Below are 26,728 nucleotides of genomic sequence, written 5' to 3' on the forward strand. Positions count from 1 at the left end.
TTACATCACTTAAAATTAGGTAAACTTCATCAACTAAGCAGCAAACAAGCAGCAAATGAATTTCAGACATGTGCGAGTTTTCTTCAGATTTGCATGTTATTTTCCCTTAACAGTACGCCCCTGTTCTACCTCTGCCGTGCTGGACTTGTTCACCCTGTCTTATGCCCCTCTTCTAGCTCCTACTATCACATCATCACTTATTTGGGTTAAAAAGTGACCTCCAACCAACAATGTGCCCTGAAGCTGGAGCATGTAGCTGTAGCCTTGAGCCAAATTCAGTGCTGGCAGCTGGGGTCAGCCACAACAATTTTCATCCCTGTGAGTGTGATAGGGCACCCAACACCCAGCAGCTCTGCCTGGTCCTCTTCTGGCACTGCACTGTGATAAGAGGGATTGGCCTTGTATGAAGCCCAGCATCAGTAGCAGATAAAGCAGCTCAGGGTTATTTGCTGCTTTAAAGTATTTCTGATTGCATTGAGAGACCATATTCTGTTTTGTAGTGTAGCCAGAGACTCAGTCTGACAGCGGACATTGGGGTATCCTGGGTTTTTAAAACCCAGTGGAAATCAATAGAAGTTCAACTTGATTTCACACAGTCTTTCTGAAAGACAAGGACACAGACTTATGACAGCAGCTGTTTTGATTAAAGTTTTTCCAAGCTGCTTCACATAACTTGAAGACTTCAAACTTTTGAAGGCTTTATGGCCTAAGAATTGTCACCTGGAGCTGCTGAGCTGGCTTTCTCAGCAGACACTGGAGTGTTCCACAGTCACCCCCACCAACAGCCACACTTGATGGGGGCAAGCTCAGTGACCTCAGTAACAACTTCATTGCTCATGAAGCAGCAAAACCTCTGACTAGCATTCCAGAGAGCTCTCACAAATATTTGTCAGGAGCTTCCATAACTTACCAAGGAGGTGCTTGATCTGGGGCTTGATGCTCACATTCCTTTTTCATTTCTAGGTCTGAACACCCCTGTTTATATTTGCTAGTAAATTCCCTTCCAGCAATCCCCAGCTCTTTGCTTTCAAGCCATCTGTCAGGGCTGGCAGTACTTCTCTCAAGGGACACTTCACCACTTAGGTTAAACAGACAAGTTCTGCCAGTGCCATTTTTCCCTGCTAAGTAGCACTCTCATCTCACTCATTTCCTACAAAGGCAGCCCCACACTCAGCTGGGACAGTGGCAAGACTTTCCCTTTCCTTTTTTTTTCTTTATAACCTTATCTCAAGCACTAGCACATTTCTAGTGTTTCGCTGCTGCAGACAGAAAAGGACTTCAACTGGTGTTAGCAACAGCAGGAGAGCAGAACAAAATGCTGCAAGTTTTAGAAGCCCTGACAACTTTCTGCAAGAAAACATATTTGAAAGGCCAAGAAATTTATAGCCCATCTCCTTGCAAAAACCATTTTTAAGACCTATCTACTCAAGGCAGGCTGCCCAGCCCAGTTTCTGTCCTTAAGTGTGGTTTAGCTGATTCTGCTTAAAGGCATCTTCATGTCTTGCTCATGCATTTCTATAAACTTATACAAATGAATCACATTTTCAGTTTGGTTTTCCAATCAAATTTTATTCTCAACTATGTTGATTCACTATTCCTTAGCACCCCCAGGTCTACTCTGACTCCTTACCACGGAGATGAAAGGTGAAACCTTAGCCATAGGAGCTACTGGTACTAGGACAGTAAAAAGCACTAAAGGCAGCCCACAAAACACCTTTTATTAGGAATCAGCTCTGCTTACAAGCAAACCCAGCACTATCCACCTCTCCCTGCAAAGTAACAACTTCACCAGCCAAAAATCCCAGAGCAATCAATCAGACTCATGCAGAGAATAAAAAACGAAGAGCTTCCTTCTCATCTGCTGCATTTGGGTGACCTCCCAAATGGCTCTTCTCTTTCCTAACCCTAAAATGAGTTTTTCCCTTGGTTTTGGCTGCCTGGTTTCTCTAGAATGGTTGTGTTTCTCTTAATGGGGAGGATTGCCTCTATCCTGAGATTTCCCCTGGAGAAATCGAACCTGGAAAAGGTCAGCAGCACTGTTCAGAGCTTTCCAGATCATGCTGATAGGAAAGGTAATGTCTTTACAAACAATTTGAGGGGTGAAGGTGTGGATGTTAATGTCTTTGAAAAGGGTCTTACTAACTAAGTAACTAAGTCGCTACTAACTTTGGGCAGCAGGTTTGTTGCAGAGCCCAGACAGCTTGGTTCCTGAAACAATCAAGGGTCTGCACAAGGCTGAGTTTCTGAGCTTAGGGGTAAAATAATAGATTCAAGGGAGGATACATGGTAGGAGGTTCAAGAAGGCTGTACCTTCCTGGTACCTCAGCCAGTGGGGAAAGGAGCAGGGCAACGTGCAGTGGGGAGTTCGGGATAAAAGGAGACTGTACCCTCCAAAACCCCGAGAGAGAAAACCTCATGGGCGTGTGCCTCACTGGACTCTCTCCCTTTATTTGAATAAAGTTGCAGGACTCCTCTGTCTCCTTTTTGGACATAAATCTCTGGCGTTTGTGGATTTTCCTGCCAATGCCACTTTCTCTCCCTGGCATGAGAAACAGATGAAAAAGCCATGCTGAAGTCCAGACAGTTTCCTGAATGCATGGATTTGCATCTCTGCAAGTAAGTGGTAGTACAAACCTCCTGGGGAGACCACCAGCTGCAACTGCTTACCACACTGCTTACCTACAACTGCTTATCAAAATTAAAATTATGCAGACTGTAGCACTGTCATACTTTTAAAGGTTCTGTGGCAGATGCTGCTCAAGGGTGTTAACAGGGGTCTTATGAAATCACAGAATATTCTGAGTTAGAAGGGACCCAGAAGGATGATCAAAATTTAACTCTTAGATGATTGGCCCCTACTGGGCTCAAACCCGCAGCCTGAGAATTGTTAGCACCATGCTCTAACCAACTGAGTCAATCTCAGGGCCAACAGCAGGCCTCCCTCCAGACAAGAGGGAATGCAGGCGAACACATCCCTTTCAACAACTGTTTGTTTGGCCCATCCTTGCAGGCCTCCTCAGTCCTCCAGACTTTAATGACACTGCTCAATTCTTTGAACTCTGATACAACTGCAAGTACTTCACGGTATTACTGTACCCATGAGTGTAAGGTGCCCTCCCACAAGTCTCCAGTGTGAAATGGTGGCCATTGTAGGGGTGGAAGACTTACCTTCACTGGGTTTTGCTGTTACATCTCAGTTGCCATCCCATAGCAGCAGACAGCAGGACTCCAGGGCAGAGGCTCTGGGTGGCATGAAAATCTGCTGGGATGTGAAACGCTGCAAATATTTGGGGGGTTTGGTTTTGGGAGCATTGTTTTTCTTCCTGAGAAGAGGAAATCATCCCTACCTGGGGTAGAGCAACAGTCCCCATGCAGGTCAGTGCTGCTCTGCACGAAGGGCTGTGCTGGCCCCCAGCAAACTGCCCCCACCTGCTGCCTCTGGGCTCACACAGCTCCTTTAGGAATGGCTCTTCACAGACCCCTCTGATTACTTCAGTTAAAATTCACAGAGTCCCTTGAGCAGCTTAAATTGCAAGCCTTCACCAGTCAAGCTCTTTTTGTTGGAGAGAGATAGAAGAGCCCTTATTTGAACAATTTAGCAAGATGGTCTCAAGAGACATATCTGCAGCCCAGCAGCCTCTTCTCATGGCTCTTCTAGCACAACTGGAGCTGTGAGGCAGCTGCCCTCAGCTCTACACCCTGCCATTTGCAAATCATCTAAAAGATATCACTCTTCTTGTGAAAGTCTCCCAGCAAGGGCAGTGGAGGGAAGGAGAGCCCTTCCTGCAAAGTTAGCTGCTGGCATGCAGCCACGTGTGGCCTAATTACTGCAACAGGTCTGCAGGTTCTCTCCCAGTCTTCTGGGCTACACCACAGAGAGCAGTGATACCAATGGAGGGACAGTGATAAACCACTGAGACCATAAATTCTTCAGATTGTGCAATTGGATCTGGAAAAGTATGTCTGTCTGTAATGTATCTTTAAACCTTTAATCATTATGGATTAGTATCAAAAATTCAGGCTTATTTTAAATATTAAGGTTAGAATTCAACATATCTGTATATTAACAGTGGCACAAACTCTTTCAAGGTCAGGCTTAAGACTGCTTAAGATGCAGACACTCAGAGTCTTAAGTAGTAAGTATTAATTAATTAAGTACTGCCTATTTGTAAAGCACTCTGAACAGCCATCATGTTGTAAGTACCAAGTATTATTTCTGTCTGAAATACCCAGGTTTGGCTTGCTGGTTCCTGGGGTTTGCAAGTGGAAAGGAAAGAAGGACAGGGCAAGCCTCAGTTGCTTTACAATGCCCTTGCAGCCCTTGCTGAGCTCTGCCTTCCTGCTGCAGAGCAGCCCAGAGGAAGGAGAGGGAACAGCAGCATCAGGGATGACTGATGACAGGGGAAAGCATTCGCTGTCCTCAGTAAGAGGATCAAGTGCCAATAAGCAGACTCCAGAGGATATGAAGATGGATTTACTCCTCCCCTCTCCCACAGGGACTTCTCATGGTGGCTCGAGGCCCCTCTTTGGCTGAGCTGTGATGACAGGGCACAGCTGAGGCCCCATTAACATCATTCCTGCTTTTGAAACATTGGTACCAGCAAGTCCCACTGACCAGAGACAGATGAGCAGCTCTGAAAGAGGTCAGGCTCCTGAGCCTCTGTGTGAGCCTGCATCCATCTCACAAATGCAGTGAGGGTCTGTGGAACTGGAGGACTGGAAGTAAAATATTCCACATTGGAACAATAAGCATGTGTGGTAGGCATAAAGGCACAGAGCTCAGACTTCATTAAGGTAGTTTTTATATTTTGAAAAGCAATATTAAAAAACACTGGAAAATGCAAGATAAACATAACAGTTGCTTCTACAAGTTTTAACCTTGTATTGCTTGGCCATTTTAACATATAAATTATTGCTTACTAGCGCTCATAAATACACGACACAATAATATGTACAGAGGCAAACAAGCATGAAATATGCAAAGGAAAACATTGGCAACATTGATTCTGGTAAATCAGATTATTTCATACATACCAGGTCTCATGATGGTGGATAACTACTAGCTGTAGTCCCTGAGAAGTTAGGTAAATACCTTGATTTGGGGGTTTCTGTTTTATTACTTTTAATGCAAGCTGACACCGTTATGGCACTCAAGAGGGAACAGGCAGGTGTTCTTACTCAGCTCATTGACTTCATCCCAGTCTTTAACAGTGTATAAGATGACAATAAATAGGCTATGCAAATAAATATTACTCTGCTTAAATGTTTAGTATTTACATCTTCCTTTGAAATTTTTACAGCAGAACAGGTCTTATTTCTGATAACACCCTTTCTTTTGCCACTGCTATGCAAATGAAATTTATTGCTATTCAAGATGATGTTGGAACCAAAAAGCTGTGTTAGAGAAACATCTAAATTTGTTGCAACAAAATCCCACTGCAAAGAGGTACAAAGTGACACAGCTCTTTCCTTTGTTCTATCTAATTACTCCTCTTAGGTACGAAAGAAAAAAAAAGTGTGCAGAGTATTTAACCCCAGATGTGATTGTGATAAATGGAATTTACAAGATTTATAGATTTTATACCACATAACCTAATTGCACTATTGAAGGATGTTAAAAAATCACACAATATCACCAGTGCTGGACCCTGGGAGAGGCTGTATAGTGCTGCCCTTCCCTAATACAGGGTTTACTTCTAGTTCTCCTCCTAACTTCCACTGCTAATCTTCAAACTGCTTGCCAGTCTGCAGCAAAGCTCTGCAATACTTCACCAGTGGAATGAAGACATAGAAGGGCCTTTTTTTAATTAGACATATTAGCCACAGGTTTGGGCTATTTACTTTTCCTTTATAGTAACAGTCCTAAGGCCCAATTCTCAACACTTAATTGATGCAGCCATGTTGGATCCTCACACCTGAAACTTGAATCTGAGTTATACAGGGCATTACAAAAACTAGTTTGCAAAGCTGTGACAAGTTGTCTAATTAGTCACTGCAGAGATAACAAGGTAAATGCTGGCTGTGTGCCTTCAGACTGATTTTATGCCAGCTGCAAGTGATAGACAACACCTGATTAGTGTGAAATTACAGATGTGCAGAAAGCCAACACCTCAGCTGGCTCAAAGCCTATTGGGATGAGTTAACCCATCCCTTTACTTCATTTTGAGTTGGCAGAGTGAGGAGAGTTCCAGGTAAGTCTATCAGGCTTTCCAATCAAACCCTCAGCACAGAGTCATCTTTTCTTTTTTTTTTTCTTGTCTTTTATTCTTCTCCAACTCAGCTGCTGCTTCACCCACAGTAGCCACCAAAAGTATCACAGAGCCAAATGCAGTGAACTGAGAAACAGCCCCACCTTCTCACCCTGAATACCTCTGAATGCTCCCTCTCCCACAGATTTCCAGAACAACTTTGTGGACTAGTGTTACACCTCACAAGCTGAAGCATGCAGGTTGGTCTACATACAGGTTCCTAAAAATAATGCCACAGTAAAAAAAAATTCACAAGAGGGAGCTCAAAACCCAGGAAAGCATCCAGGTAATGCAGCTATGTTGGGAATTCTAAGTGCTGTAGCCCTAGGAAGAACTGCAGAAACACAAGCAGCAAATTGTATCTGGTTTTTGTTCTTACACTGCAAAAAGGAGCCCACCACAGCTAGTATCTTCATTTGAACAGTTTTGGTCTGTTTGCACAAAAAAGTTATTTACAATATGTGCAGTCACATCTACAGAAGAACATAGGAAATTTTTACTCCATGGCCAGCAAGAGTTTATTTTTTTTTCTTTTTACTGGGTAAAAAGAAATTTCTTTTTTCTTAAAAAAAAATCATATAGTATTTGATAATAACAAAGTACAAGCAAATACATTTCTGAAACATCTGTTTCCTTTACAATAGATCTATACAATATTTCACAGATGGGAAAACTGAATGCATTCTACAGATTCCCCCACAGACTACTTGTTAAAGCTGCTTTTTTTTTTAAATCACTTTAAACCAGAGATAACACAATTAGGAAGAGCATGCTACTTCAGTATTCCCACATTTTAGTAAAGGAGCATTTTCTTGGAAGTCTTCCTCATGTGGAAGACATACAACAGAGATGGGCAAGCAATGCAATGTGTCCTCCCTGCTCTGTAAAGAGACCTTCACTGGCACTGTGAGTCAGTGCACAAAGACATGCCAAGGAGCACCCTCTGCACGTTCCTGTGGGATTCACTGGATCATCTCAGGGCTGCTCCTTAGCACTGGAAACCAGGTGATGGTGGTGCTTGAGATGTAGGTCAGCTGTAGACATTACTTTAGAAATGCTGCCTCAGCAAAGGCCCAGATGCAGTACTTTTACCTACATGAGAATTGTCATGGGGAGGGCTGTGAAAGGGACAAAAGCAGTTAAGGCACTCTGATGCTGAGAGCCTGGTGTGTCTGCAGGTAATTACACTGGTACCCTGTAAGGGGCACCTTTCTGATCTTTACAAACTAAAAGCATGTGCAAGTTAGGTGAAATTTTACTTCCTGAAATGGTATTTCCAATGGGGGGATTTAGAAATGTAGATGGATCTAGGCATTTGCCTGTGAATAGATACAAAAAAAGCTGTAATCCAAGCAGAAAACAAAGTTCCTGCTATAATAATTTATAACACATTAACTGCAGGAGCCAGTGCTAAATCTGAGATAACTGAAAAGGAAGAAAATAATATGTTTTCAGTATACAAACAATTGTGTCCATAAATTGCAACAGAAGTGGATTGGCTCCTACAGTGTGTTTTAGAAAGCATATTTTTACAGGAGCCATAACAGAGTGCACTGTTTACTGCTGACCTCCACATCACAACACATTCTTGAGTTTCATCTGGTTGCACTGCCTTGTTAGATTCCTGCTCCAGGTTGCTCACACATCTCAAATACTATGCTCCAGTGGACTCATGGGAGCTGCACAGATTGCACATTATTTTTGGCAACAATACTTTGGCAGCCTTGAATTAGTGAGGTACATACTGTGGTGAACTGGGAATCAACCCCCTTGCGGCATGTTGCTCGCTGAAATGTTTTGCTGCTGTGACACGATGATTCCTTTCCTTCTAATACTGGCAGAATCTGCATTGAAAGCTACACAGGACCAAACAATATTTTCACAGAAATCAAGCTGCTGAGCTCAAAGGACACTGCTCTGCTGCCTCAGGTCCCAGGGAGCAGCGGGAATGGCACCAAGCTTGCCCTGCAATCCTGCGAGCAGCTCCTTTGCTGGCTCTTGCCTGATTTTCCTGCGCATGTTGTGTGAGCTACTGATAAAACTCAGTAAACCGTTCTCCTATAGGGAAGCAACATGCTTGGCATAAACATTCACTTAATTCAAAGTGCTGCAGTTACAAGGTTACATGAAGCTGTGCACGCTCACGCTCGCGGCTCTATCCTGTGAGACAGCTCAAACAGAGCTTGCTGGTTGTCGATGACATGCAGGTGGTGGACGTATGGCTTCAGCTCGTGATGCTCTTTCGAAGGAACTTCATTGCCTGCAAGACAGGAGAAAGGGGATGGATCAGAAAGCTGCGCCTTGCCTGCTGCTCCTTTGTCCTCTGTCACAAAGTCACTGCTGTGCCACTTGCCGGGTGCTAGACAGCCAAAGGAAAGACAGCCAGTAACCCAAAGGACTTGCTGCTCAAGTGCAATGAATGAGGTAACAGCTAGATAGAGAACAGGAGAGAAGGAAAAAAAAAAAAAAAAAAAAGGCAATTCTGGGCAGCCAGCATGCATAAAGGAGGGGGACATGAGGATAACAAGAAGCTGACTCTTCCCAAGAGGAAGATTTAATTCTACTGGCAGTACAGGCAGTCCATCCCCTGTAAGGGTGCTTCAAGGTTTCCTTTGTGCTGCTCTGGCAGCACAATGGGACCTTGAGCAGGGGTGGGTATCCCAGCCTGCAACTCTTTAAAATTTTTAACCCAGTCCACAAGATAGCAGGCCCTGGATGATTTTGTTCAGAGCCAGTGAAAGGTGACAGCACAGCAGATGGATATGAAACCTCTTCAAAGCTGCTCTGACAGGCCCCTGTGTTTTGATCTGTTAGGCTTTTGATTTCTGATCTTGTAACAGAGACAAAAGTCATGCTGCCATTTCATGGGAATTCATGCAGCAAGAGGAATTAGCTGTGTAACAGACAGTCTGAAGGGTGGCCTGAATAGCAGTTGTTCTCTGGTACAAGCTTTATCCTCAAAATGGGCTTGTGGGACCTCCCTGCCTGTGAAACCATCCAGCATGGCTGGTACCAGCAGAGACAGATAAAATAAAGCCAAGCCCAAGATCCTTCAAGACAGGCAGAGAAAGCAACATTGCTGACTTCTGGCAGATGAGCAAAGCGGGAAAGCTCCATTCATGTCCATGTCCTCAATATTACCATAAAATGAAAAAAAACCACCAACTTCAAAATTCCCTGAACCAATCAGCTTAACTCATACACTTCTTCCCTCTCCTTTGTTTCATTATCATCCTTTTCTCCACACTCTCCAGCTGTATGAGCAAGTTTCCAGGAATCACCAACCCCTTGTTTCCGAAGTCCTCTCTGTGGTGCTGTGTGTGTAACACGGGATGTGAATGCAGCCAGCTCTGCCTGTGGCTGCTGATGGGGCTCCTGGGCAGCTGCCCTGAAGAGCTCTTGCAGAGCAGCCATCTCACTTGAGTAGTGTTGGAGAGAACAGGATAATGTGATAAATTTCTGTCAGGCTACAGAGCTGACCCTTCTGTTCTGAGGGAACAGGATCCCAGCAGCTGTGCTGCTCATAGTGAAAAACATTTGTATTTCTCATTAACACCTCGAATAACAAAAGCTTGAATTATGTTGTTTTTTCAAGCTGTTCTTCCTCACTTTGGAAATGCTATTATTTGTTTTCAGGATTTAGGATATAAATGTTAATTGCTTTAAACAGGCATTTCTGTTTTACTTGGAATCTAACCAGTTTCTAATCCAGAAACACTTTGGCCTGCAAGCTTAATATACATGATACAGTTCATAAACAATAATAATATTCCTTGCTTAGTTTTGTTTGAATTTCTTCCTAGAGTGAGATGCCTGCTGCTCTTAGGCCAATCTGGGAATTGATGCAGTAGAAAGATTCACATTCCTGAGAGCAAAATAAGCCCACTAGAAAAGGAAACTGTCCATAAAGTCTCAGTAAATACTCAGTGAATTCATTTCATGCCTAAACGAATTTTAGGGGAAAAAAAAGTGCCTACAGGGATGTCTGTATAAGCTGCTTTTTAAATGCCAGCTTCACAATAAATCAAGTCTGTGCTAAAATAAAATAACAATTGCCTACTTCAAACTACCAGATCATATGATAAATCTCGGGTATTAACCTTGGATTTATGCTGCAAGACTTACAAAATCACTTGGAAAAATAAAAAAGGCAAAAACAAGATGAAAGATGGGCAGGGAAAATGCAAAAAGCCCTCACATCACTGGAAGGAAACAATGTTACTTTTCATAATGCCAAATAGGAGACCTTTTAATTTACAGAGGCATGGTTTGGATTAATCAATATTTCCTTCTATATCTGAATTAAAAGAAGGCACATCTTGCTCCTTCTCCCCTGCTTTGTCTCTTACATACATTTACATACATTTATATCTATATATTTTATATATCTCTTTTTAGAAAAATTACTGAAGAACCATAATACTGAGCAGTCATTGTATAAAGGTAATACTGTATAGACATGTAGTAATTCTATAGAGCAAATGTTTAACAGAACTCTAAAAAGTACCTATTATTCTCCAAGGTATCTGTATTTATAATTAAAATTATGATTATTGTTCTTTTTGTTGGAGTCAATGCTGACAGCTGCTGAAAAGTCAGTGGAAAAAAGTTATTATTCAACTCTATTTTCCCCAAGGCTGCAGCACAGTTCTGAACTTCTCTTTGAAAAAGAGGTTTTAGTGGCCTCAATAAATGACATATTTAGTGGGTTTGGCTTAAAAACTAACTGCTTCCTAAAGTAGTTCTTCTGTCCCCTTCCTGTATTTAACATCTCTGCAGAGAATAAGAACACTGAGAAGGAGAAAAGCAAGGTTTCTCCTCTAAGCAGCAGAACAAAGAGAGCTGAAGTTTTCTGGCATGGTCCCTCAGGGTTGGATTCTCTAGTGGCTAATAAGGCAGAAAAAACAACAAAAAAAATATTTTTAAAAAAGCAACAAAAAAGTCCTCTGTGCAGCTGAGGCACTCACAGTCCTTGCCTCCAGCATTGATCCTCCAGTGTCTAAAGCAGGCACAGCTATATTTGCAGCTTCCCCTAGAAGAGGAAACAAGCCCCTCATTTCTTCCTACTCAGCCACTTTCACAAAACCCACTGGATCCTCATACCTTCCAGACTTGTAGAGTTTTGTGAAACGTCCTTGAGAAGCCCAGACAAACACACAATTGCTCTTGGTGAAGAGCTGAGTGAGAAGCTGTGGGGATGAGTACCATCCTTTAGCTGCTGGAAGCCAAGGCAGCTGCGAATTCCTTACCAAAACACTCGGACTGGCAGGAGACTGAGCTAACTCCTTGATAGCTGGGAAAGGCAGAAACAGCAGCATACACCAGGGGCCTTCATTGCTGAGTGCAGCTGGCACAGATCTTACACAGGCTTTGGAAGAGATGGCAATGTTTGCAGGAAAGTAATTTACTAAAATTTGGAAGCCATTCCTAGAAACATTTTGTAAACTAAAGCTAAAACTGTGGGTTTTGCTGTGTTGATCTTCCAAAAATGATGCCTTCTCTTGACCATTGGTTAAATAGGTTTTGACCACATTCTGTAGTAAACCTGAGCAACTGGAAAGAAAACGGGGAAAAAACACCAAACCAAAAACTCAACAAACCCTCAAGGATGTACAAAGGTAAAAGAAATAGGAAATTTTGTCTACTCACCAAATTGGTTATTTCTGCAATGTCTCAATGACCGAACAGTATCTGCAATCATGTGCTGCAAAGACAAAACAATAAACATCAGTGCAAAGACCTAGGAGAGATTCTGTCATCAGAAAAGCCTGAAAAATCTCCTTGCCCTACACTGAACAGAAAAAAGCAACTGTGGTAAGGTAGAAAATGAAGACAGCAGGAGAATCTTTGCTCTTTGTATCTTAGTGATACCATTTGATGAAACAGGGTTAATCAGAATGTCTTATTGATATCACACATTAAATGAGAACAACTCCCTAGGAACCTATGGAAAGTGGTAATGAAAAATAACCAAACAATTGCTCATTTTTGTTACAGCAACTTTTATTAAACTGAAAACCTACAGCAAGGAAGGCCTGTGGACTGGGTGAGTGCTTTGGTGTTCAAACACAGCTTTAGTGCATTATCTAAGGTATTGTGAAGTCTGCAGCCTCTCCTCCTGCCTCCACATCTGTATAACTGGACTGTAAGCCTCTCTGCGGCACAGACTGCACCCCTTAGTGTTCACTTGTGTAATGCCACCACACTCAGGCATCACTTTCAGCCAGGCTGTTCTCTCAGCCTAACCAGCACAAAATAAAAGAGCCCACAGCCCAAATGCTGCAGAGCAAACACCCTGACAGCTCCACAGGTATGTACCAAGTAAAACTGTCCTGTAGGTATGCTGTTTTAACAAAAGATAGTGCTTACAGGGATATTGGATGTTCACTTACATTAAGCAGAGGAAACAAAAGGTTTAAATTTGGTTTCTCATTCAGGCTCTGGTCATCAATTTATACAAAAATTGGGATTATTCACTACAAATTGGTAGAGGGATCTTATTTTTACAAGATACTACCCACAAAGTTCTTAAGCCATTACTTTTTAAAAATTTTACTGTTTCTGAGGCAATTCCTCACCAAATCTAGTAAATAAAAGAAGCAAATTGCAGTTAGCAGGAATGATCTGAAAGCTCATGCAAACAGCTGATGCTCATTTTACATGTCCCTCAAAAATTATTAGAGGTGGAAAGCATTAATTGTCTTGAGCAGAGTACGTTTAAGACCAGACTGATGCAGAAAAGCTCATCTCTCAACATCCTGGGAGTGGCTTACAAGGCTCCTCCACAGAAAAGCTTATCATGAGAGCACATTTAATGGAAACTTCATATTTCTTTCATCAGTAAATCAAAATAATTTTTCTTGTTACCCGCTGTGCTTCATTTGCCATGAAATTACACAATCTCTTGTGCTGATGTCCTTGCACTGATTATAATGAAGTTCTAATGAGACGATCTAGATTTCACGATCAATAATGTGAGTACTGGCAGTACTGAAACTTCCACCAGTGCTGCTGCTGTGATGTTTGGATTTTACAAGTCAGAAAAACCCACCCATCACATACACTGTAACTCTTTACTGTCTCTCCTTTGAAGTCAGTCACTGTGAGGGTTCATCCCAGGACTGGCTTCTGTAGGTGATGCTCTGGTGAGGGAAGAACCTCTTAGTGCAACATTTAAAGCAGAATTGCAGATCCTCTGCCCTTAGTATTCTAATTATGAATTTCTCTCTGGTTTCAGTTCTCTGGGACCCAAAAGTAATGCAGAAGCATTACAGCAAATGTATCTGCAAAGCAAATACTATCTCCTGTCTGCTTAAACAGGTGCTTGAATACTTGTTAGTGTGATAAGTAACACACATTTCTGTGGCTTTTCAGCTGCCCGGGATCATTAGCACTTTTTCCACTGAGGACAGCAGAGCCTCGGGCTTGGGGTTGCACAGATATTTGGGGGTGTGGGTTAACCCACAGCTGCACATACACAGTCCTTACAGCTGAAAGCTCTGGGTAAGCAGGTGTTATCGAAAAGGGTAATGGCCATTGACCTGTAATAGAGTTTGCTGGAGTGTGGCTAAGACATGTCATTGCTAAGACAGCTGAAGGCTGGAGAGAAAAACCTGAAGAAGCCACATTTTAGTGAAACAGCTAAGAAAATACCACGGAAATTCCTTGAGATGTGACCATGTAAGGCTATATTTTCATTTATTCCTTCAGATTTAGTTGAAGAAGTAAGTATAATACTAAATATTGATCTAACATTATAATAGACTAGATTTGACACAAAATGCAACTAAATAAACCACTGCAACCCCTTCACCTTTGCTAAAGCTAGGTAACATTCCTGAAACAACAGATCACTTCTTTTCCTTCTCTTGGCAAATTTCCTTCTTTACATTTTGAGTTAACTTTGTATCCACTGCTATAATTTCATGTCAAATAAAATCCAGTCATGGTAGGATTGCTGAGATCTAAGAATATAAAAGAAGCAGGGATTGTAGGGAGAAGGATCTTTAATAAAAGAAACTAATACAGTTGGAAAAAATAATGGTTCAGACTGACAAGTCCTCCTTCAGGTGGGATGTTTAATGTAGAAATGAAATATTTCAAAATAGTAATCCAAACGGAGACACAAGAAACCATCTTTGCTTTGAAATTCATAAGTGGAAATTCTAGTCATTTATGACAGTAAGTTCCTTCCCCAAAGCAGTAATCTGCTATGGTAGAATAATTCCTTTCTTCTTTTTCTGCAACAGCAAATTTGCAGGTGAGGTTCAGTGGCTTGATCCAAATCGAGCAGGAGTCAATGTCAATCCTAATTTTTCTCAGCTAAGGCCAGAAAGTGCTCAGCACTTCAGTACAGAACACCGAGGAGGACATTGTTCTTCAGGACAAAGCCCTTACAATTAGAAAAGAAACACGACTGATGAATAGGTGATCACGCGTACTGCATCCTGTGAGTTCATGGCCACTGACTAAATCCAGCTGAGCCAGGGCAATACCAGTGTGCAGCCCGAGTTTCCACTACACTGAAATTTAAATCTCTCCTAAGCCCCCACTTCCTAAGCTTGCACTATTGCCTGCATTCATATGCACAGGGCTGCATGAGACAGCATGTTTCTGAGAGCATGATCTGAATGATAATTTGGAGGAAGTGTCAATCAGAAAAACTCTCACCCCACAGCCATCACCTCAGCCTCTCCCCCCTTGCCATTTAAAATGCCCATTATCCATTTGAATGGAAAAGGTGAGATCCTGGCTCACTGAAGTCAATTTGCACAGCTCCCACTGCCTCTGGAAACACAATGGAGACAGAAAGGAAAGGGATTCTTACCCCAGGAAGCCCAGCATGTACTAAACATACACAATTACACAACAAACAAACAACAAACACAGCCTGCTAAGACTGGAAAAGAATTAGATTCTACATATTCACTAAATAAATATATGGGCCAGTGGAATGATTTTAATAACAATTATGGTGCATCAAGGGCTAGTTTAATTTACATGTTAATTGGATGTACTTCCAAGAGGCAATGAAGAAGAACATGTTAATGAGTTTTATGAAAACACCTAAAGGTCAAACAGTTAATGGACTTGGAACAAGAAAACCTTTCATTAAATGCAAATTAGTATTCTTGTAAACTCTGCAACAAGAAAAGGTATAGAAATCAAATAGAAACATGAAAAAAAGGAGCTCAGGTTCAAAAGTCAGAGCCTACATCTGCTTACAAGTTGAAAGACAACCTATATTATGATAGAATGTGAAAATATGTTCAACATCTGGTTCATTAATAACTCCATGGTTGTGTGTTCATTCCCAACCAAGTGTAAACACATGGAGAAAATAGTTGGGCACAATTCACCAACCAGAGCCATCTGCAATAAGAGTTCCATGGCACACCTGGACAATTGCAAAGAACATTTTGGTTTCTTGGTCAGATACTATAGGCCAAGAAAAAAAAATTCCAAGCTTCTCTACTCCACCACTGTTCAGATATATAGACTTAGGCTTTTAGTGCCATAGAATCACAGACTAAGCTGAGCTGGAAGGAATCCACAAGGATCATTGAGTCCAGTTCCTGGCCCTGCACAGCACCATGCCCATGAATCCCATCATGTGCCTGAGAGCATTGTCCAAACATTTCTTGAACTCTGTCAGGCTTGTGCCATGACCGCTTCCATGTGGGAGCCTGTTCCAGTGCCCAAACACTCTCTGGGTGAAGAACCTTTTCCTGAAATCCAGCCTAAACCTCCCCTGACACAACTTCAGGACATTCCCTCAAGTTCTGTCCTGGTCACCACAGAGAAGGGATCAGTGCCTGCCCCTCCTCTTCCCCTCAGGAGGAAGCTCTAGACTGTAATGAGCTCTTCTCTAGGTTGAACAGACCAAGTTCATGAAAATGTTAACAGAGAAAACCCCCAAACTGAACAAAACCAACCAACCACAAAGCAACAACAAAAACCAAACAAACCACCAAAAACCAACACAAATTAGGCAACTCAAACCTCTCTCAGTAATTCCATGCCAGAGTAGATGCCATATGATGCGTAGAGTGAATGTGGCCAAAAAGACATCATCAAGTGCCCTTATGCATAAAAAATACACTACTGATATTTACAGTTAGTTTAATTTGTACTTCAAACATTATTTTCTTCCTCATTTAACATAGATCAAAAAGTTTAACTTTCATTTAAGATCCCTAAAATTACAATACCACTTGCAGATGATAAACTAGAGAAAACTGAGGGGAAAAACAAAAAGGAAACATAATTCAGAGAAAGCTGAAGCAGGAGAATTTAACTAATATGAAGCAGCCCACGAGGTGATGCAAAGGAATTGATCTCACTGGGTATAAATGAAGAGTGGACTGTGTAGCAGTGATGATGGCCATTATTGGTTCAGCCATTTTACACAGAAGTAGAGGAGAAAAGAAGGAGAAGAGAGAGAAGCAGAGGAAAAGAGCAGGGGAAAGAGACTTGTCTGTTTCATCCTGCTTGCTCTTTTCTACCCCTGATTATTTCCTCGTGGTTCGGCCAGAAGAAAACCTTACAAGATAAGGAAAGCAAAGGGAAGAAGAGAACATAAATGTTTTGAAAAACAGGAAGGATAAAATTAGCTTACCAGCTTTTCAAAATTAACAAGGTTATCCAAAAACGTTTTATTTCCTTCATGGATGAATGTTACATCTGGGGGAAAAAAAGGAAAAACAATTACTATTCACAACCTCTTTTTTAATGCAAATAAATAAAATTACTAAACAGCAACAAAAAGAAAGAAAAAAAAAAGGTAAGTATCCCATTAAGGATTGAGACAATATCTTGTAACAGTGAAAAAAAAGCCTAATGATGACATGCAGAGATTATTAGATAACAACGATATTTACACATTGTTAAGAAGAAGAGTTTTTTGAAGTGGGGGCAAGGATTTCTTATTAAACCTGATCTGTGCTACTTCTGGGATGTATAATATACAGAAGATGGCTGGGAGCAGGGGAGGGCACCCAGAGGGATGGCCTTGCATGGCCCAGGCTGGGACAGGTCTGTCCCTGAGCCCAGAGCCCCACGGGGGCAGAACCACCAGGTTCTAGAGATGGCTCTGACACCCCTTCATCTCCCTCTGTGGGACAAATGACTGTAAAGTCCTCCCCAAAGACAAGTCCCCAGCAGCGGACAGCCAGAGAGGTTAATCACAAGACACCAAAGTACAAAGCCTTGAAATAAGCATCATGCCTGGGGAAAAACGCTTTTATGTAGTGTTGTTGGAGGGAATTTGCAAAGGCAACAAAAAGGTCAGAGGAAAAGGTCTGTATTTGGCCCCAGGAAGAGAACTGAACACAGTGTAATGAACTGGGGGGAGGGAATATCAAGCAAAATAAACGTTGCCAAGTTAGGATACAATTAAAACAGTAGCTCAAGGCCATTTTTTCTGTTTTTCTAATGCGTATTAGGTCAGAAGTGAGACCTATCTTGGACATAAAGTACCAAGAATATGAATAGATTCCCTAAGGAAGTGGAGGCTCTGACTTCAATAGTGCACCCTCCAGGTTACTGACAGCACAGGCAGGAGCACCATAGCCCTGACCAGCTCTCCTGCATGGGAGGGTACCCAGGAGATCCATGAGCAGAAAACGCTGGAGGAACGAGATGGCACTCCAATAGCATTACTCCTGAACAGTCCCAGCCGTGGATGCCAGCGGGAGAACAGCACACAGTGAATGGGACAAGAGTCCCTCCCAGCAGAGGTGTCAGCCTCCAGCCCAGCGGCCAAACTGTGCCCTCAGCATGTCCTCACCTCTAGGACTCCCTGTGATACCCACACGGACCCCACGGTTATGGGGGACTTCAGGAGAGGAAACCTGCAGAGAAGCTTTGTCACACACGGCCCCCCATCCACCTCTACCTTCACCCTCTCTCAAAGCAGCCAATCTGATTTATTTCCTTGGATTTCAAAGGCTCACTCTGTGCCTGAGGGGCATTTTGTAATTGCTTGGAATTGAAATGCTAAACGGCTTCAAATGCTGCTGGAAACCCGGGGCTGGGACTCTCCTGGGGGGCGATGGAGAGCCCCTGTGCCCCTAGGGTTGAGTTGGGACAGACAGGATGCCAGCCCGGACATGCAGAAAGCACAGCACATGCTGCCAAAACCTCCAGCAGCACCTCCCCTAGCCCCGGGCTGCATCCCAAAAAGCAGAGGGAAAGGAGGGACCCTCTGCACCTCCTCTGCTGGGCTGCTTGGGGCACCCAGGGAAAGGGACACGGAAAGGACACGACTTCAGGACACTGGCAGTGCTTGTGTCTGTACCAGTGCAGTTAAAAACTGTCCATCACTTCTAATGAAAAACCTATACTGGAAGCAGAAATTTTCACACAGCTTTTTAAGTCATTGACAGCAATGTGTGTATCTCTGAGGGCAGAAGGAACAGAAATTTGCTTTGCAGCCAACAACTAAGAGTCTAGATAAATTCAGTGGAGCAGAAAATTGCATCTGAACTAGGTTATAAGGGTATATCACAGTATTTTATTACACATTTGAAAAATCTGCCTGATTCTCAAAAGCTGTGTCTGTGTGCTGTGAGAGCTCTGCATTTAAATTTAATTAACTTTTAAAAGGACACTCTGAAGTTATTTTTCATAATTTAAGATTTTTCTTTTTTTTTTAATTGAAACTACTTTTGTTCCTATTGTGATGAAATACACCAATTTGCCACGTTATTAATGATTTCTATGTTACCCATTCCTATTCTACTGGTCTTGGAAATGACCTTAATACAAATACGCTTGATATGGAATAAATTCCATTGCATTGTGCAATATTCTGGGAATTAACAACCTTGGCAGCATCTCCTTATGGACCACTGTACTGAAGGACATTACTGCATTAATTTCAAAGTCTGCTTGCTATCTCCAATTCAAGTTAAAGATACAAATGCTGTCTAGGTGCACGTTCTTACACACCAAATTGTAATGCTGCGCAAACATCATTGCTACAAGTGACTTGTGTCTGCTGCTTTTGTTTGCAGGCAAGAAGTACTCCAGAACACTTTGAAAATTTTGATTTTGAAGCCTTGATAATTGTATCCATCTGAATTATTGCAAGATCCTTTGATGTGTGCACAGAGGGGAAGTGTCTGGTGGCCCCCAAACTGTCACCAACTGATCTGGAGAACTGCCTTCAAACATTTCACAGCAGCAGGTTGGAATAAACAGCCTAAAGAGAACACTTTCAGAACACAGGAATAAACAAGTGAATTTGCCATGTTCAAAGACTAGGCAATTAATAATTAATGACTCCAAGACAATGGAATATTTTAAATACATGCCACTTAATTAGTTGTCCAGCTCATTGCATTAGCAAGTAGTTGTACTTTATTTTAAGACTTAAAAAAAAAATTATTTTAGATAGTAAGATTTTATTTATCTCTTTCAGACCTATAAGAGACTTGGAAATCCCCTCCTCCAGGAGGGAGGCATCTCCCAGCAGGCACCTCAGAGCAGCAGAATGACCATGGCCACTGGCTCAGGGGCCTGCAGGGTCACACTTCCCAAGGGAAGGGGATGTGGCCAAAGCAAAAGCACGCAGCTCTATCCACACTTGACAGGACACCATGAAGTTTTAAGACCCATGTGAAAATTGGGATCTTCCCACTGTCTTGAAAGGGAGTTTTTTATTATCCAGACCAAGTGCTGCCTTGTCAATACAACTATATCTGTCACATACTCATCTTAAGAGCATCCAAAGAAAAAAATCACCTTACAGAAGGTGGTTAAAATCACTTGTTTTAATTAACAACAGTGAAGAGCAGCCAAGCTTTTACATTACCTTTCAGAAGTAAGGGCATGAAGGGGATTTTCGGAGATTTCATTTTCTTGAATGCATCTCTGTAAGCTTTGTGATTCAGAGAAGGATCCTACAAAACCATTTGAGTAATAGACAGAAAAATCAATAGGCTATAAAAAGAGCAATTCTAAATCCATTACAGGCTTATGATCTGAACATGATTTAGATATAAAAGGTTTCTTTGGGATGCAAGGTAGCTAAAGGTTTTCTAAGCCAGCTGACATGCTAAACTGAACAGGAACGTAAACAGTGAAAGGAACAAAAGCAATTATGTTCCTCTAGATGAAGCAGTGCTAAATTGAGAGGAAACTGCAGAATAGATTCACTTGGACTGCTCTTTAATTTCCCCACAAATTTCTATTAGCAAAATCCCTTACTATATAGCAGAAAATGTATCCCCGAATGTATTGCTGATTAACTTCTTTAAAAAACCAAAACAAACATCACCAAACAGCAACAAAAAATACCAACAAAAACTGCTTTAAGATCCATGGAGCATGCTGGAGACTTTCAAAGAAAATAAGGTAGCATGTTTCTGTGGCATTGTGTAGGCAGTTCAAAAAGTCATCTCAATTTCCAATGTAAACACCAGCTCACACAGAATCTTTAAAACACATTCATTTATAATGAACTCCAAGTACAGAAGCATGACAGCTGGTAAAGGCTGCATCTCCTGTTCCCCGTGCCAGGCAGTGATCTTACCATGCACCCACTTCCGTGACAGCCAGAGGAAACATTTGCTTATTCTGCTTTGATAATGCTGACAAAGACCCTTCAGCCTCAGATTTCGACATTTGTTTTTTTAAAACTTGAGCTGGTCTCTTTTTCTCCTGATCTGCAGCATATTGCTTCAGATAAAGGTTGATTAGGTACCAGGGAAAAGGAACAGCTCCCAAATTGATGCTGGTGAAACTGCATTTGCCTCTCTCTGCCCTTCCTCCCTCTGTCAGGCACAGAGCCTCTCTCCTTTTCATGTTTGCAGACCACCCTGGAGCTATGGAGAGCCACGTGGCCTTCAGCAAATCACAGATCTGACATGACAAGTCCAACTCCAGACAATAACAGGCAGACTCAAAACAAATTAGGAAGAAGGAAGGCAGGTAAATCTAGCAATGTTCTTCTGCTGCCAACATCATACTTACCGTCAAGCTTTCAAGTTCAGTGAAAAGTTTCTTGAACTTCCCAGGAATTTTCTGAAGTGTTGGAAAACAGAGAGGGAAAGAAAAAAAAAAAAGAGAATTTGATTTAGGCAGAAAAATGCTGAGGCATTTTCTTTTCCATGAGACTGCTCTGGGTGAAATGCCTGCTGCTGAAAGCACCAACAGGCACTTAACCCCAGCTCCTCAGCTCCCAGGGCCCTCATTACAGACCATGTTCAGTGCAAGGCCAGCAAGGAACTGGGCCCTGCAGCCTCATCTTGGGGACCTGCATCCTTCTAGCATGGAAACTGCTTGTTAGCAGCTAGTTTTACTTTCTTCTCCAGCTTCCATGACTAAACATCCATATCAAGCTAGATGCAGTAACTGAGAATTCAGAAACTGATCACATTCATGTTAAATAATTTCTTGTAATCAATCTTGCCCCAGAACATGGGTTCTAGAAATTGACAGGTCTCACACTCAGTGCTGCTTTGTACATCATGCCAGTGCTGATCAGGGTTAACACTGGCACATACTGGTGCCAAAGTGAGACATTTCCTTAATGAAACGATTACTCTGTCTCTGGTATCTGCTCCTAATCCCACAGAGAGGTGCATAAAAGACTTTCTAAGGGAGCCCAGGCGCAAACTACTGTCTTGCCCCTCATGTCAATACCTGCTCTACTCCACAAACATCCACTTTCTTTGTCTCTAAAATGCTTTAATGGATTCACATCACTACACTCAAAGCAATTGTTTGCAATTTAAATTTTCATGCTGGCATTTCAAACTTGAAGGCTGGTGTGTGGACCTTAAAGCCTGTCTATTTTTTCCAGCCATAATAGTTAGTCTAGTAAAACAGATCCCCTCTTAGTACAAATCCTGCCTTGTCTTTGTCCTTAGATCCTGACAGCCACAGTGACATTACCAAGAGAAAAGAGATTTAGAACAATTAGATTAAATGGATGTGTACAATTAAAGTGCTAAAATGATTGAACATGGAACTGCAATTGCATTTTTTTTTCTATCTTAAATCGAGGAAAGCGAGGCTCATTAAAACAGTGGATACTGTAGGAAAAAAAGTAGAATATACTTGGGAGCATACTACTTGTTCAAGAAATCAAGTGCAGAGCCAATATGATTTAGTCTAAATGGCTGCTTAAATTTAGGTTGTTTCATTTACATGTGTAAGTAATTATAATTAATTTAAAAACATTGCTCTACTTTCTAGAAGTCACATTACTAATGCAAATAACCTTCTGCTTTTGAAACTTCCAGTGCAATGAAGATTTACAAATAAAAAAAAAGAAAGGATGTGACTTGATAAATATTTTACACACAGAAACGTGACATATTTACAGTGGTACATATGCAGAGGCGCTCTTTGTTCTGACAAGCAACACATTCTGCTCTTCCTGAGAGAAGTCCAGGGGCAGTGCATGATTTCCAGAGGCCTCAGCACAGAGCAGAGTTCTGCATGGCTCTGTACAGGAGAGATCTGTATCACTGCCTTTCAGACCATACTTGGTCTCTTCCACTCTCCTACCAGAGCCCAGAGAAATGGAATGAAGGCAACTTAGCAGGAGGCCAAGGCAAGTGCTCCCCAGAGAGGTGTTTCAGAGATATCAGAGGCAAGGGTCCTGTATCATTGTCCTCATGTATGTAGTTTTTCTAAAACTTTTATTTTATCTCTTATTTAAGTCAGCTCTTCCTTGCATATCTGAGTCCCTGTGAACAGTCACTGTCCTTGTTTCTGTGTGTGTCAAAGCCTCAGACAAACAAGTGATGTTTCCATATGTGTGGTTCTAGCTGGGGGGGCAGACTTTGCTCTGGACAGTGTCAGACAGGTTTGTAAGTCTCTAGTGGCCCTCTGGTCCCAGCTGTTGGTGCTCAAACGTATCTCCAAGGCAGGAGATCACAGTCCTTCTCTGTATTACAGATTGGTATTTTTGGAGTCCTGCCCACCTGTGGTGTTAAGGGCATGAAGGAGGGATAAGGCTTCAACCCACCCGGCTCAATTTCTCCTTCCCCAGTATTTGGGTCATCAGCAGACACAGTAAACTTGCAGATACTGTAACTCAACATGGATGCCATTTGGATGGAATCGAAAAAATCACAACAGAAATACAGATCCCAGGTGGACCCTCCTTTAAACACACTCATACTCTGTAGCAACCAGTAGCTTTTCAAGCAAATAATCTCTGTTCCCCAATATGCTCCTTATTCATGGCTCATTTCCTCACTTTGTTGTTCAATATGAGCAGCTGCAAAAAAAACCTGATGAAAGACAACTAAAGAAGGTTTATTTCTACTTTGTTGTTTTGGCTTTTTAATTAAATTATTCCAGAATAAGGTATGGCTTGTTTGGAGCCACCTTTGTAAGACTTTCTGTTCTGACATCTACTTAAAATCCCAGAATAATTTATTTTGTTTTAAGGGGATAAGATCTCCATGCTTTGTTCTTATTTAAAACTCTGGAAAGACACATTTAAGTGTTTGTTTTTTTAATACCAGCGTATCTAAGGTTTCAGGTCACAAAGAATTTTCTCCACCAACATTTCCTCCATGTTTGATTTCAGCATGAAAAAATATTAATCAGAAAGAAAAGGTAATTCACCAGTATACAGCATTTGTGCAAAATGGTTTTGACAGTGTCTGAAAGATATAAAGATGTGTCTTACCTCCCAGGTCTGAGACAGCCGGCTGACAGATGCAGTGTTGAGACCCATAACAATTGCAAAGAATGAATTCAGATTTCTTTGGGCTTTACAGCTGAGGAATGAAAATATGATTTTTTTGTACTCAGAATCAGCAAGAAATGGAATGCACACGTATCCTAGGTTACTGAGTCTCATTTCAACCCTCAGCACTAACATACAATCATCTTCCACATAATGAACTCATTAAATGTCCTCTCATAACCACCTGCAGTCTAGGTGATGGGGTCTCTGAGAAGTTTTTTAGAAAATGTTCTACTGTCTCATCAACCCTGTTGTTGGCAGGTTAATTTTTTTTCCCTTTGCTGTCAAAAGTAATTTTCCCTTTTCAATGTTCAAGTTACTCCCAGCTGTCCTTTACCATACAGAATAACTCCTTGACCTCTATTCTGTTGTATAATAAATATTTTCATCTTCTTTTTCATCTTTTCTGTAAATTGTACAACATAGGTTCCTCCAATTTCTCTTTGTAGTTGTGGCCTGCAATTTGCTTTTCCATATTGAAATCATCGTTCGTTGAATTCTTTGTAATTTATTTTAACTCATATTTAACTCTTATTTCCTTCACTACTTTCTCATGTAGTGAGACAGTGGGGAGGGAAGAAGAAATATAATTACTGTTCTACGTTCTTATGCAAGCATAAAACAAACAGCAAATTATTTATTTGGAACAGCATCACATTTTGTCCTTTCTTTTAATTTGTCATCTTTTATCACCCAAGGACCTCTGTCACAGTGCTGTTCTTTACAATCATGCATTTATTTCTTCAGCTCAGTATTAGCATTCTGTAGCTGAATTATTTGGCATCTATCTAAATTAAATCTTATCCTACTGTTGTTTGCACATGCCACTAGACTCCTTAGATAATTCTTTTTTTTTCCTATCTATCCTCCAGTGCATTTGCAATCCCTCATCATTTTTATTGTCTGAAAATCTGGTTAGTGTTCAATTTACATATGCCTATAAAGCAGTTGTAGCTAGTACTGGTTCCAGTACAGGTCCCAGTTTGCTCAATTCCTCTATTTTTTGACATTTTACTGTATACAATCAGACCATGCTTATTTCTAGTTCATTAGGAAACTTGAAATCCTGAAATACTGAGTCCTTTTAAAACAAAAATATTGCCCTGTGTCTTGCAGATTTTTGGAGACCATACAAATATATGGGTGCATTTGTGTGTGAGAGTGCAAATACTCTTTTAAGACAATTTAAAGTTCCACTGGCTTCACTGGGATTTATCATCCGTACATGCCAAGGCCTTAGCCTGGAAAATGGCCAGAAGTTGTTAAAAGTTTTATAAAGCCTGCCCTTATCACTGTGTACTATCTTGAGACAGTGTATTTCTCACTTCACTTCAGCTGTCTTCGAGTTAATCCTAACTTTGTTGCTTAGATTCTCTTTATCATGAAAGCCAGGCAGCTCCCAAAGGCAACTCATTTCAAACCAAGGAAGGTGTCCAATGCAGCCTGTATGAACTGTCTGCTGGGTGCACCAACTCCTGACAGCCAGCTGTGCAGAGAAGGGATGTCTCTCACAGCCAGCCGCTGCTTGCTTGGGGAGCAACAAGGCTGCTCTTGTAATCTTTTTGTTCTAACCTTACATTGACTTGTTTCTTTAACTCCCCAGGATATTTTTTTTTCTAAAAACATGCTAATTAATTTTGTTTATTGAACCACTTGTCTTCTCTTTTAGACTACTCATCAAAAGAAGCAAATGGATCTGTTTTCCAAACACTCTGTCTCCCTTTTATGTATTGACACACTTGCGTAAAATGCGTTCCTCAACAGCAAAGCACACAGATGATGAACATGAAATCTTAGCCCTGGTGGTCTCCTGACCAGACAAAGATTCCTGGCTGGACCAGTGAGCAGAGAAGAGGGAGCGGCCAGAGCTGTCCATAGTTCCCTCCCTCTCTGCCTTAGTCATAAACAGAACCTCCAGCAGGAGGGCTGCTTGGCTTGTCTCATGATGTGTTTAGCACACCATCCTTCCACCCTAATTGTTCCTCTCTCATCAACTCTTCCAGAACTGATGAGATACAGTGGGGTGTTCATTTAGAAAGCAGTTTTTATGACAAAAAAATCCTGTGAAAACTACACATTCTCTTATTTTATCACCTACATTCTCCAGTGGTGGGTGCTTCTGCAATACACGGGGAGAGCCTGTCTACTGTTTACTGACAATTGTATTTGGTCTCCATAACTTTGGCTTTTCACTTAACAGAATAGGATCCATAAAAATAGAGCAACACTTTAGTCTGGTAACAAATATATTCTTATTCATGTAGGACTGACACAAAACTTTTCCTGGGATGCAAATTAATGCTACAATGGTGCAAGCAAGCCACATGGAACCAACCATTTTTTGATCATTGGTAGGGCGAGAAATGAACATATTACTGGATACCACACAACTTGCAAACTAAATCGGATCACATTTATGAGTTACGCTAGATTAGATTAGAAGAATTAATTTCTCTAAAGGCACTGCTTCAGCAGAGAACAGTCCTCTGTAAGTGCCTTGCAAATTAAATCAGCCCAGTTGATGAAGGGAACAATTTATACATTTTCCACAACCATGCATATTCAAATATTGCAGAAGACCAACAAGTGGAGAGAGAGGTGAGAAGGATGATTGCATATATTTAAATTTCTCCATTTCTTTTCCTTGGTTACTAAGACAAAGAGTGATTACAGAGAAAAGAAGGCTCTGTGTATAGTATATATTTGTATGCTACTGCAAGACATAGAATAAATGCCAGTACTACCCAGTAACAGTGAAAGAGCAGAC

The 26,728-nt window shown here is 41.5% G+C and overlaps 1 protein-coding gene across 1 annotated transcript in view; it reads right to left on the reverse strand.

The window, feature by feature from the left end:
- Positions 1-4,782: 4,782 nt before the first annotated feature.
- Positions 4,783-26,728, reverse strand: part of RAPGEF5 (Rap guanine nucleotide exchange factor 5) — a 156,256-nt gene continuing 134,310 nt past the window's right edge. Inside the window, exons 21-26 of the mRNA XM_059468781.1 lie at positions 23,902-23,992; positions 21,225-21,275; positions 20,065-20,152; positions 16,867-16,931; positions 11,898-11,952; positions 4,783-8,508 (exon numbers count right to left, since the gene is read on the reverse strand). Coding sequence (XP_059324764.1) covers positions 8,390-8,508; positions 11,898-11,952; positions 16,867-16,931; positions 20,065-20,152; positions 21,225-21,275; positions 23,902-23,992 — 469 coding nt within the window. The 3' untranslated portion in view covers positions 4,783-8,389. The remainder of the gene's footprint in view (positions 8,509-11,897; positions 11,953-16,866; positions 16,932-20,064; positions 20,153-21,224; positions 21,276-23,901; positions 23,993-26,728) is intronic.

This window comes from Ammospiza nelsoni, chromosome 1 (genome assembly GCF_027579445.1).
Source record: "Ammospiza nelsoni isolate bAmmNel1 chromosome 1, bAmmNel1.pri, whole genome shotgun sequence".
Lineage (NCBI taxonomy): Eukaryota > Metazoa > Chordata > Aves > Passeriformes > Passerellidae > Ammospiza > Ammospiza nelsoni.